We start from the raw sequence: 13,704 nt of genomic DNA on the forward strand, positions 1-13,704 counted from the left end.
GCAAGAGTAAATTAATTAAATCATTTATTCAGGCTAGCTTTATAGTAAACACCTTGTGTAAGAAATACTACTACTACTATTACTAATATAATCTATGTTTTAGCAACTAAAAGTTTATTTTTTATATTAGCATCCTAGACCACTGCAATCTCCCTTGTATTTCTTGGCAAGGACAGGAAGTCCAGAATACAAGCCTCCTTTGACAATACAAATATCCAGAGGTTCAGTCCATGACAATGATGCTTTCTATAAGTGATCTATAGAGGCTTGTGGCATTGTGACATTTTTGCTCTTGTGGTGGAGTATGAGTAAGTTGCTTGCATTTTTTTCCTGTTAACACAAGCTGCTGAATAGATAAGACTCGAGATTCATTGTTTATCCCAGCTGTGCTAGGCTTTTTGCTGCACCAAATTACATTTATGAAACAGATGCATTATAACTGTGCCAGTGATAGCTCTGATGTTGCCAATTGCCTAATAATTTCAGATTCACACTCGGACAATTATTGCAGTATCCACCACATTCCTAGAGTACCACTTTCCTAGAATCTGCAGCTACACATTGGCATTCTCATCACTACTGGGGAGGAGTGAAAGGCCATGCAGAAAATTAATACGTATTGTGATCAAAATAATGAAGAGAAACAACGGACTGTGAGATTGGAGTTAATTTAGATTCAGGATACTAACTGGAAAATGATTGGAGAAGGTGACCAAGACTCTACAATGGAAGTCATCAAGAGTCAGGGAAATTAATCACAATTTCCTGCAAAGATAAACTGAACTTGCAGGGGGTGGGGAGTGGAAGTGTCATAGGGCTCCTGGAAAACACTGGGAAATTTCTAATAATACCCTTCAGTCTGAATTAGCACCCTGCTAATATCTTTGATGTTACTTCATAACACAATTGTTCTCTGTGGGGAGCAGGTCTTGAGCTAAGAATATTTAGCCTGGGAGCTATTTTCGTGTGTGTGAAGTTCTACAATGTAGGGAAGCGGGATTTTGGAATGCTACCATTGAATTGCTTGTGAAACTCACAAACTGCTACGATCACATTGCTTAGATTATATGGATGGGTACCATAAGTCTAAGGCATAGAGTGGCTTTGGAAGTAACACAAAGTAACACGATGCAGACATTGAGGAACAGGAAGTGCATGAGACAGAAACTCTGCTTCCTCAGCATCCACATCACATCTAAAGCCAGTCTCAGAGGTCACTGACAGTTTCTTCCACTCTGATCATTAGGGCTTCCCTATGCCAGCTCCAGGCTGCAGATGAGACTCCTACACACACTCTTTACAGAGGTGGATTGTAGGGTGGATGGGAAGAGGCTCCTGGGCAGAAGATCTATAGAAACCCAGTTCTTGGAATGCCCTAGTCTTGACCCACTTACGGAGCATGCAGCAGCAAGCTCATGTAAGCCTTCCCCTGAATTGTACCCCAGAGGCTGTGCATATCATTGCCCCATCCTTCCTCTCTAGGCTGAAGAAGAATTAGTAAAAGCCCAGAAAGTGTTTGAGGAGATGAACATTGATCTTCAGGAAGAACTGCCTTCACTATGGAATAGGTAAGCACATGCAGTAGTTAACAAATTGTGTTCATGGGGGATGTGGTTGGAGGGGAGGGGTAAAGATATCTTGACTGATTCCGGCCATGATGTCTTGGTCCACTTGGTTCCTTTTGCTAAGTGGAAACTCATAAGGTTCAGTTCTACTGAGCATTATCGCTCTGTGAGTGAATAATTGGAAGAAAAGCAGCTGACCATGTCTTCAGTAACTTATATTATATTTTATTTTCCAGTCGTGTTGGTTTCTACGTCAACACATTCCAGAGTATCGCAGGTTTAGAAGAGAACTTCCATAAGGAAATGAGCAAGGTAACAATGGGTGACATTCTTCCTCTTCCCCCTTTGGGGACCACTGATGCTAATCTGGCTTCTCCCCCATGCCTTTCCTCATCCACTGTAAGAGAGGTGTAGCTATGTTAGCTGTTGGAGCTCAGGGATAATGGTACCACCTCCCATTGCTATTAGGGCATTTTTCCTCACTGGCATATCCCTTCATAATGTTATAGAACAGAAGTGACATGCTGGGTGGGGCCACAATATCAGCTCCATGGCTCACTATTTCTTACCAGAAGGGGAGGCTGTGGGGCAATGAGGAGGCTGGCATGGTGGAAATGTCCCTCTGGAGCCAATCAGGTGCTCCTAGTAGTGTGCCAACCTCCCCACTGCTTTGTCCATCCCTCCTCTTTCCAGTAAACACCAACAACCCACTTGCCGGCAAGCTAGCATGGCAGCTCTGCCCTTACCTGACCAGCTCCTTCAGTTCCAGAGCATGACCAGAAGCTCACAGTTCAGCAGCTTTGCTGAAACGTAGCAGCTCTGCATGGGAGCACCATGTCTATTTCATTGAGTTTCCCTGGGGAAGAATAGTGGGACATAAAATACAATTAAATAAATCATCATTTCATTTGGCCCTGGTCCCTCATCCTGTCCCCACTGCATCTGTCTTTAGCTATGCCTAGTGAGTTCTTTCAGCCAGCTCGTATTTTTTCTGCTTTGGAAGAATGATGCTATTTCCATTTTACTTGTGTGAGCCCACCTGTGAGTAAGAAGCCTTGATTTATACTATTATGGCATAGTTTGTTCTGTCAAGCTGTTGAATTGGTACCAATCCATAAAAGGTTTTCGTTTAATGTCCGATGCATATAGTTACATAGGCCGTGCAGTTGCTTCAGAAAATTTAAATGCCTGCATGTGGAATTATGACTTTATATCTTCTCTTCCCCTGAATTCTGCACAAATCCCAAAATAGGGAACCAACAAGTTTAAGGTTCAAAGCAGCGAATGCAGAATAAGACAGGACCAGGCAAACTAGTAAAATGTTGCTTAGCAGTGATGCATTCATCCAACACATTTGGACAGCCTGTTACTACTTGGTAACAAGATTTTGTATCCCAATTTCCCCTCTTTTGGCAAAAGATTATGTGTGTGAAAGGTCTCTTTCCTTTGCAGTTATCTACATTTTATTAGAGCCTGGGGGAGGTCGGTTGAATTGCTGCTGTGGCAAACACATGGCTGCCGTCACCCCCTTCCCGCCCCACGGCATGAACGCTAAGTTTGGCCTAGCATCTTGTTTAGTGACAAACTGTGGTTGCATAGCAACCAAGGCTGCTGCAGTTCCAAGCAAGGCTCCTGGCTGCGGATGGGAAGAGAGAGCAGAAGAAAGGCATTAAGTCGCAATGAGGAACAAAGACCCTGTGTTGACACAAGGGCCCATAGTAGTGGAAGTATGTGATAGAAGGGGCAAAGGGGGAGAAAAGGCAGGAAACAGTAGAAACACGAGCTGAATTTGTTTCCCTAATGAGACACAGGCTTCGCTTATGCGGCACCTGTTTCTGGAAGTCAAATGATGCTCACAGGACTTGGTGCTTTCAGTTTCTGTGACCATGAATCAGTGGGAATGAATGGAAGACTAGTTTCTGGGTTGTAATGTTATGGGTGGGGAACCTTCAACCTGTGGGCTTAATTAGGTCTACTGGAAACTTCTGTAGCACAGCTGGTCCCATCCTATAACACCAAACAGCTGATTGGCGCTTATAGGAAACCCACTGACACTTGTACTTATAGCAAGCACCAAAGTGGGACTTGTCAGAAGGGAAAGTTGCATTGCCAGCTTGAACTGAAGCCAGCGATGCAAAATACCTCTCTCTGCTGGTTTAAGCTGTGTCTGCAAATAGGTTCTGTTTTGTTTTGGGTCACCTGACATCATTATGACACCAGCCGATTGACAGGTGGGAGGCCCCACCACCTGTCAAAATGGCCTTTAGGGTATGTTTGTTGGGGGAGGGTAGAATTTGACCCACTGGCCAGATCCTGTTCCCAACCCATCCTCTAGGTTTTCATGCATTTTTATAAGCTCTTGTACAGTGGTACCTCGGGTTACAAACTCCTCAGGATACAAACACTTCGGGTTACAGACTCCACTAACCCGGAAGAAGTAACTCAGGTTAAGAACTTTACCTCAGGACGAGAATAGAAACTGCGTGCCGGTGGCGCAGCGGCAGCAGGAGGCCTCATTAGCTAAAGTGGTACCTCAGGTTAAGAACAGTTTCAGGTTAAGAACGGTCCTCCGGAACAAATTAAGTACGTAACCAGAGGTGCCACTGTATAAAAATTGTGAGCTTAATTCTTTCCTTTGTTGATCTTCTATTTATTCATTTTAAATTTTTTGTTTCAGCTGAACCAAAACTTGAATGATGTCCTTGTGAATCTAGACAAAGCACAGGCAACAAGCACCTATCCTGTTAAAGCTCAGCCAAGGTTAGTCATTACTATATCTAGCATTGTGGGAAGGTCGGGGCAGGTCGGTGTTTGTGTTTGTCTTATTCTCTTGACTATGGTCTCCAGTGATACACTGGTTGTTAATCTTCTACCCCACCAGCCCAAGAATTGGCCCACTGAATGCTTTTCTTTCTGTGTGCTGTTGCAGATACGGTAGCCACTGTGAGGGCGCCATCTCCCATTGCACATCAAACATCACATGGTTCTTGACATTTGTTGACTATGGTGATTTTGTGCACTTTTAAAAAAATAGTGTGTTTTGTTCAGAAGCAACATTTTGAAAAACAGTAGTGATTGAAGGGCAGGGAGGGGTGGGGAGCATAGGAGTGGTGAGAAGCAACAAACATCTCTCATGCTTTTTATGAATGGAGTTCTCAGTTATGGTTGAAACCTCCTTTTTCTCTGCCCCTGCTCCTGTGTTTTTAACAGCTGACTGACACACAGAAATTAACCATTGAAGCTTTTCCTGGTATGTCATACAGTGGTAGGAACAGGAAATTTCTCTGTGTCAGACTGCTGTTTTAAAGGCACCAGAGCAAGTCCACTTAAAAAGGCGCCAACCTTTGGCGCAATACCCTTGTCCTTGTGTCCTGTTCATACTCAGCCTGTAGCTAAACCTAAGTATGTGTACCTGAACTAATCACATATTCTTTCCCTGTTTCACCCCTGCCTTCCCCCCTTTCCTCCCCTTCCTATGTTTTTCCTCCCTGTGTCAAATTTTAGATTGTAAGCTCCTTGGGGGCAGACACTTGTTCTCTTGTACTCTGTAAAATGCCTTGCACATTGATGGTGCTATATAAATAATAATAATAAAAATTAATAATAATAAACCTTATTCTCAGCTCTGGGGCTAAAGGCTGGCCCTTTGGGCTCCTTGACTCTGTTCCTTGCAGTCCATATTATTAAAAGCTGAGGGTCCCTGTGAAACACATGTTAACACACTTGTATGTTCAGTAAAAATGGATGGGGTTCAGGAAAAAAAAATTGAGTTCTACAGCCTTGAGGGATTAATATAGTTAAACTAATTGTCAGTCATTGAGATGAGAGCTGCATAGCTAAACATACAAATCACAGGTTTTTTGCTCTTTTTCCATTCTGCATGCAGCTGTGGCATCTAACCACACAGTGATTGCATTTAGACAATCACTATCTCATCTTAATAAGCCCACAATATTTATGAGCCTTTTTGCACATCCATCCCCTTCACACCTCCCTTTGAAGTCAATTTTCAGTAAGTTGTCTGAAATGGGAAACTGTGATTACCAGCTTTGGAACAAGGCAGGATATTAAACCAACTTTCAGCTTTGCCCCTTCTTCTCAATCTTGTCGCTGCTCTCATTGACATGGTATCTTGTTGACCCAGCCCAGCATGTTGGGTATCAGTGGCATTCTTTTGCAGTGGTTCCAATCCTATGTGCACATTCAGAGGGAGTAGCATTTGGGGTGGGCAGAAACTATACTTACCATCATTTGGAGTGCTGCAGGGCACAATTTTGTCTGTTCAACATCTATATAAAGCCAGTGGAAACAGAGATTTTGAGCATGGTGTCCTCATTTCTCCATAACATCTGTATCAGGTGTGACTGTGCGAGCCCTGGGGTAGTGTCTGGATGCAGCAGTAGGCTGTATGTAGGTCAGCAAACTGAGCTTGAATCCTAGCAAGATGGAGACTCTGTGGCTGAGTGGCCTCCCAGCTCCAAGAGATAGGTCAGTTGCCTGTTCTGGTTGGGGTTGTGCTCTCTTTGAAGGATCAGGTTGCAGTCTAGGGATGCTCTTTGGTCCATCTTTGTTGCTTGAGGCTCAGATGGCCTCAGTGACTTGCAGAGTCTTTTATCAACTTTGACTGATGTGACAGCAGAGGCTGCTCATGGACTGAGATAGCTTATCCACTGCGGTCCAGGGACTGATAAACTCATGACTGGATTGCTGTAGAAGTAGGAAAATCTTTGGGTTCCTGGAGGAAAAACAATCAAGGCCACCTAGCAGTTTCTGTTTTTGCCCTAACACTTTAAGGACTCGTTCAATGACTCACTTCCCCTTTTCATTTGTAAAAGAAATCCATTGTATCTTAGAGTTTTGTTTTGAATAAACCCAGCACAGCTTATGGGCACAAATAGGAATAAGGAGGAACTGGCTAGGGTTGTGTAAATACACACACTTCTCTTTCCTCACCCTCTGCTCTTAAGGAGAAGGTAGGCCTCACTCCTTGGATGAGATGGCCTCTGGCTCTCACCCAAATGCATGAGTGATGAAGCAATTTGGGAACTTGGACTCCCAGCTGCTTTGAGTCCCACATGCTGTGTTAGCAGTAATGAGTTGAATGTGCCAAGACTGCATTAGGCAGAAGGAGAACTGTGGCTTGACTCCACCCTGCTTTGGCAAAATCAAATGGAGGTCAGTATGATATTTTAAACCCAACTGCTTTACGCTCACTCTTTTGTAGGTGCATTGAATTAAATTAAATGTAGAAGCTAAGGAAATTTTTTTAGCAGACACCAGGGAGCTCGCGGTTCTCATACTCTCAGCAATGAGCCGAGCACTTTGTGTAACCCCCAAGATGTGGAGTGCTTTCGTATCGACCATTCATGAACACAACTCTGCACAATGCTAAGTAAGAGCAATGCATAAGACGAATGAGAGGGAGAGGCTGAACATGGATACAGTTTTATCAGTATCCTTTGTTTATGCAAACAAGTACCACTCTAGATGTATCGTGCCATGAGGAAAAAGAGAGAAGATGCTAGGGCTAGCTTTTGGTCTCCAGGTGTTGTTGAACTCCCATCTGGAGGGACACAGGTTAGCCAGCCCTGATTTAAATGTATAGGAACCCTGGAGAGAGCAATTTAGATGGACGCCTTCCATTTTAAGGTTCATTTCTTCCTCATCCTTAGGTTCATAGTGACTTCAACTTAGATGTCATTTCAACACTACAGTTTTCTCTCTGGGGACACTTTGGAAGGAGTGCTCTCATAATTGAAACAATCTTTTTATTTTGTCCTGTTGCTCTTTGCATGAGGTCTGCCAGAATGACACCAGTTTATACTTGGTAATAAGTTTGAAGCTTGGGAGAAAATGGCGAGATGGTAAAAAGAGCAGGCGGTCCCTATACAATATTGTACCAACACTATGCACAATGATATGCGCAAGAATTTATTTTTAAAGTTAAAACACCCGGATATATAGTGTAAAAAACAACAACACAAATATGCAGATAACAGGAGATAAAAAAATTCTCAGAGCAGCCAGTAGACTAGGGGCAGCTAGCCTATGGGGCATATATGCACACCCCACACTGCAAGAGGTTTGTTTTTTGTGCCTCTAAAATTTATTTTTTCAATAATGATAGAAGTTTTCTTTTACTGCTTCTGTTGCTCCCCCTTGCCCCCTAAATCTGCCTTCGGGGCTGGGGAACCCCCAGAACAGGTTTAGCGGGCACATGCATGAGTCATTTTGTGCACATATATCCTTCTTAGCATTCCTCTGAATTCCACCCCTACATTTTATTTTACTTTTTTTATTTTTATTTTTGAAAAAACAAACCCACTCCTGAGGGTTCCTGGCTGTGATTTTATGACATCAAAAGGTTTTTGTGATGCTTTCTGGACCACTCAAATATCCTTTTTATTTAATTTTAAAATGCCACATTCACTTATACACTTTGACATGTGGCCCTTGGAACGTTGGCCATGGGCCAATGGGGCCCTCAGCCTGAAGAAGGTCAGCCATCCCTGCAGTAGACTGTGCAAAAGGCAGGAAAGTCCACCCTAAGAAACTTGTGATGGGATATGAAGGACATGAAAGTAAATACTTCTCAGGAGCTTCTGATTTCACCCAAAACCTCCCCCCCAGTGGTTGTTCAGCCCCCTATTGGTTTTGTGGGGGTAAGTTCTCCACCATCTTACGGTACAACATCATTGGTGGAATGATCGCTTCGGACCTTAAGAAAATATTGCTGCATTGTTAGGGTTATGGGTGAAGATACTTTGGAAAGGACTTGCACATTTGGTGGGATGGTGAGTGGGTGCACATGGTGGGATCATATGCCAAATGGTGATACCCTCAGAAGGTAACTCCCATGGTGTTAGTGTAAGGTTTAAAGAAGACACAAGCTTATCTTTTGTAGGCTCACACTATTGATATGTTGATTGATAGCCAGTGGTCCTTGGCTCACTCAGCCGCCTGCTGGATTGCTTAGCTTTCTAGTTTTCAACCTCTACCTTTGCCCTCCATATAACTTTGAGGTAACTTGGTAGATCAATGGTGGCAAGTAGCTTCCAAATGGAAAGCAATGAGCCATTGATCTCTCCTCTTCCTATCTCCTGAACATTCACACAGCACTTAAAAGGATATTTTTCTACTGAAAATGTCCGGCGGACTCCCTCTCTGCCAAGCTAATCAGATGCACACTGAGGGATGGCCCCATAGGTCCTCTTTGAATAAGTCTCTTCACGGTAACTATGTACATTAGCTCATGCACGGAATCTTCACCTTTCTTTCACATTGGTTGAGCCGTGTTGTAATGGACATCACTTTCGTGTGCCGTCCTCAACAGAAAGAAAACTAAACTGTTCTCCAGGCTGAGGAAAAAGATGAGCAGGTACCAGCAAGCTCCATTCCCTGCCCGCTCTGATTTGGATGTAAAAGCCAAAAGCCAGGCTGTATTCTAACAGCATTTAGTGCATTGTTAGCTTGGTGACTGAAATGGAGTTTCTGCATGATCCAAATTGCTTTGTTTTGGAATTACGGATTGCATTGGTGTTTCTGAATAATCCTAATAGCTTTTTACACATGTTTATAACCACTTCCACCCTCCTTTGAAAGTTGGCAACGGAAGATATATGGACCTTTGTATTTCCCAAAGAATAAATGAATATATTGTGGTCTACTCACGTACTGCAGACCTAACTACTGGAAGTTGCTTAAGAGAGAAAATTGCAGCTGTGTGCCAAGGCCAGATTTCCTTTTAAGTGCAGGGAACTTCAGGAAAACTTGTAGTGGATCAGGACAGACATAGGTTGGGTGGGAGGAGAGATGGAAAAAATGGGAGCAGTCTTCTTCTCTCCCTCAAACCTTGTTGAAGATGAGTTTTTAGGTCTCCTGTTCTTCCTTCTTGAAAGTCTAAAGAAAAATAATCTCATATCCTTTTTTTCTTCTATATTCTGTGGCACCTTAGAATTGTGTTTTTATTCCTCTTTCAACTGAAATTTGTCCTTTTCAGGACAGGAGCCAGTCAGTCTTTTAACCTGTTCCCTTATACTTCCTAAAAATAGTGTAGATGTTGGATGATAACGTAAGTTGGGTGGATGCTTAGGGGACATGGTGCTTGGTTGTATTGTGTTTATATACTAACTAGCTTGCTGAATTGCATGGTGGCTGGTATTACTGTGTAACTCTGAGTTTACAGAGAGAACTCTCAATTGCTTCCTTCCCGCTGTGTATGTCCTTGGATAAGATCTGAGAGCTAAAAGACCTTCAACCTCCTTGCTGAAACAAGAGTCCCTGTGAGGATACATGCAAGGCAGGAGAATGGTTGAGGTGTGACTTGGTGACCAACCTTTCATTACTTGCTTTCTGCAATTCCCATATGAGGCTCCCATAAACAAACAGGTTAGGGTCCCCTCTTAAAACCATGTTTCAAATATGTTTATTTAGAAGTAAGTCCTACTGGATTCAGTGGGATTTACTTCCTAGTATGAATGCTCAGCCATAGACAGGCCCTGAGCATGTGTTTCCTGTTCTGTTGCTAGAGACAGTTTTCAAACATTCTCAACGATTTCTAAATACTGAGATGACACAATGTGGTGTGGAAATCAAGCTCTTGTGATTGCTTTCCAAGAACAATGTATTTCAAAACAGCTTGTCTGCTCCAAACTTGAGCTTTATACTCATATGTTGTTTCAATATGGTCTGTTGCCCCCTATCTTGTTATGTGCCTGTAGCTATCACAGCTAACCAGTGGCTTTGGTGATTGAAATAATTATTGCGTAATATAGAGCATGGTGTGGAAGGGTGAAAGACATTGGTGGGGTTAAAGGTTGTATGCTTGATCTATTAGGGGCCCTGTTTAATTTAGTAAATATCACATTTACTAAAAGTCAGATTCTTTCTTGTTGAATTCTTAGGGGATAACAGCTTACTGTATGCAAGGGCCAAACTACACGTGGCATTAAACATACAGTTTGGTATTGCATTATCAGGATCAAGACCACAGAATGCAAGGAGAATGAACTCTTCTTCCCCTCCCACATCACAGACCTGATGAAATCTATTCCTCATGCAGCTGTTGTTTGACATAGGAAGAAAGTTCCCATGGACATCTTCCTGTGAGAGGCAGCAGCTTATGGAGCGAGTGAATTTTTCTTGGCAATTGTGGTGTGGGAGGCAAGAGTTAAATGAATATACCCTATGTGTACTGTGCCCACCCAAAAACGCAGCTGCTGTTTGTTTTTGAAGATAACTTCTGCACCAAACTACATGATTATTGTCACACATTTTCTTGCATTAAAAGTTTGTGCTATTACAGTAATGGGGCCAGGCATCTGTTGCAAAATAATAATTTGAAAGGGTACTTTCCCTCATCCCTTAAAAGCTCATTCAAATGCTGATATTCTCTCTCTCTCTGTGTCTGTCTCTCTCTCTCTCTCTCTCTGCAGTGACAGTACCCCAGCAAAAGCAAACAAAACCCCCTCATCTCCGCCTGATGGGACTCCCATCACCAGCCCTGAGACCAAGGCTATCAACCATGAGCCAGAGCCATCCACTTTGGAAACACCTGGGGGAGGCATCCCTAAGTCTCCATCTCAGGTAGTGAGGATTGCTGCTGCTGCTGTTTATTCCTTGAGGACATACATGACAATGTCATTCATGGTTGGGTTTCCTTGGCTGCTACTCTATGGAGAGTAATGGACTTTTCTCCATTTATGTTCACCAACAGTTCTAGGCAACGTGTATCAACTAGTCTCTCCATTTCTCTCTAATGTTGTTCTTGCCTAATCCAGTTTCTTTATCTACAAACGACAGTACTTCCTCTTCAGTAGGGATTCTATGTAGGCCAAGCTGGTCTTGCTGTGTAACAGGTATGGTACATAACTGTTCTTAAGGACAAGCAGAGGCTATAGATAAACTAAGAAAACCTGTATTGGCATGGACAGCTTCTGGATCAACTGGTGGCACAGGATATCAGTTGAATCAGGAAGTAGAATACGGAAGTTAATTAGAAATTTTTTAAAAGGCAAATGGTTTTGCTAGTTAAGAAAGGTGCATTATGAACTCTTCCATCCTCAGTGGACAAGAAACAGGTAAGTGAATTGGACCAGATATAAGATAATGATACTAAGAATGACATTTTGGATATTTTCTTTTCTTCTTCTTCAGCATGAGATGCACTATTGCACAAAACCTGATCTTGACTTTTAAAGTGTAATGAGAGCATTTTTGGGTTGTCAGCTTTGCAGCCATAATGGCCAGTTGAAACCCACAACAATCATGTGAAGAGAACAACCTGTACATTGGCAGTTAGACAGTTGTAGGCCTTATGTGAAACAGACTACCTGAAAAGTCTTTGGTATGTCCCATGGTTGCCCATGCAACTGCTGAGGATTACTGTACATGAATTGCTGAACAGCAAAGATGGCGGTTCTCTCCTAGCAAAAAAGTTACAGCAGGAAAATGTCAAATGTCAAAATATTTATATTATGTTCCAAACATTAACTTTTTACTATTGCTGGAGTTATTTTGATTTTTCTCAGATGTACATACAGTGTGAGTGGCTTTTATTTGGCCTTTTCTGTGCCCATTCCCCCCCCCCCCACCGAGAATGGTAGGTTTGTCCTAGCAGTTAAAGCACCAAACACTAAGTTGAGAATATTGTGCTTGTTAGAATGTTAACCCATGGGTGCTGAATTCTGGCTGTGGTATATCAAATGTAGGGCATGTTTCATAATATTTACTGTAACTGTAGATTTATGTAAGGGCTGCCTGTGAGAAGGAATTACAGTATAACCCTCTACATACTTTCACTGTATTCAGCGGGGCTTGGTCCCAGGTAAGTGTGTCTTGGATGGTAACCTTAGTGTCCAAACAGAACCTAGCAGAACCATTGAAAGTGTTCTTTGTATATAGCAGTATTTTTAAATACCCACATCCTGTCTTTTGAATAGGGCCCTAAATAATATGCCCCAAAGAAGAGGTGGAAATTCTAATTGGAAATATCGTATGTTCTGAGAGTAACCTCTATCTCATCTCAGATATGTTAGGTCCAAGAAGGAGGTGGTTCGGAAAACAGTTAAAACTTGGATATATGGAAACTTGAGGTTTCACTGTAGGTGTTCTGCTGTAAAAAGGAATTTACAGATGGCCCCTTGATGTGCTCCCTGATGTACATCCTGCTCCAAACAGCTGATAGGTGGGATTTTAGGTTTTTTTTTAAAGGGGTAAGTAAGTAAAGCCTCAACTTTTACATCAGGGAGATAAATTCTACTTGCAGCACCTTCTTACTGTGAGTGATTTCCATATCCAGTTAGGTTTATGGAGTGATTTCCATATCCAGTTAGGTATACACTCTGCTGGTGTATGTATGTGATCCCAGGCATTTTGGGGGCAAGGAATTGAAGCACTGCTGACCCACAATCTATATTTGGGATACCAGTTGTTTCTAATTCAGACAAGAAATTCTAAGCCCCCCTCCCTGCCCCCCTCACAGGGTGTGCCTCTCCTTTCAGGTACCTCTTCCTGGGCTTTTCACTAACCCAGTCCTAACTCCTGACTCACTATGACACACTGGCAACCACTGCTACTTGCTCTCTTTCTCTAGCTGATATGGGGTTGGGCCTCTCAGGAAAGGCAATCCTTCTTCCTCATTGCTGCTAGTTGTTTCTTCCTTGGAGCAAACCACAGCCTCACCCTCTCAGTGCCACCTGTGTGGCTGAAAATGACTTACAACAACGAACAAAGCATGCATTAAAACCAGCCAAAACATAGTAAAATTTAAAACTCATTCATATTTTAAAAAGGAGGGTTAAAAACATTCCATCCCACAAAGGATTAAAATATTGCCTTCGGGTTTCTGGGGGAAAAAACTCCACTTCTCTCTATCCCCGCTACCCCTCCCCAAAGTAATACAAAAGAAACATTGTTTACTATAGTATCTAGAGCTGACTTTCTCAGCCTTGGGTCCCCAGATGTTCTTGAACTACAGTGTGCATCATCTCTGACCACTGGCCTTGCTGGCTAGGGATGATGGGAGTTGTAGTCCCTGGGGAGCCAAAGTTGAGAAATGCTGATCTAGGGAACTTGCCAAGGTAGTGCATTAACAGAAGATACACATGGTGAATGCTGCCATCAGCTGGTGGTTCTTTTT

The 13,704-nt window shown here is 42.7% G+C and overlaps 1 protein-coding gene across 19 annotated transcripts in view; it reads left to right on the forward strand.

The window, feature by feature from the left end:
• The window catches only part of BIN1 (bridging integrator 1), a 117,520-nt gene that overhangs the window by 71,272 nt on the left and 32,544 nt on the right, over positions 1-13,704 (forward strand). For 14 of the 19 annotated variants that reach the window (XM_081885675.1, XM_081885688.1, XM_081885690.1 and 11 more), the window contains 5 exons: positions 1,483-1,568; positions 1,802-1,877; positions 4,243-4,325; positions 8,899-8,943; positions 11,000-11,150. In XM_081885675.1, coding sequence (XP_081741801.1) covers positions 1,483-1,568; positions 1,802-1,877; positions 4,243-4,325; positions 8,899-8,943; positions 11,000-11,150 — 441 coding nt within the window. The remainder of the gene's footprint in view (positions 1-1,482; positions 1,569-1,801; positions 1,878-4,242; positions 4,326-8,898; positions 8,944-10,999; positions 11,151-13,704) is intronic. The other 5 variants (XM_081885687.1, XM_081885677.1, XM_081885678.1 and 2 more) reach the window with 1 other exon arrangement.

The sequence above is a fragment of the Podarcis melisellensis genome (genome assembly GCF_964234715.1).
Source record: "Podarcis melisellensis genome assembly, chromosome: 1".
In the NCBI taxonomy this organism is placed as follows: domain Eukaryota; kingdom Metazoa; phylum Chordata; class Lepidosauria; order Squamata; family Lacertidae; genus Podarcis; species Podarcis melisellensis.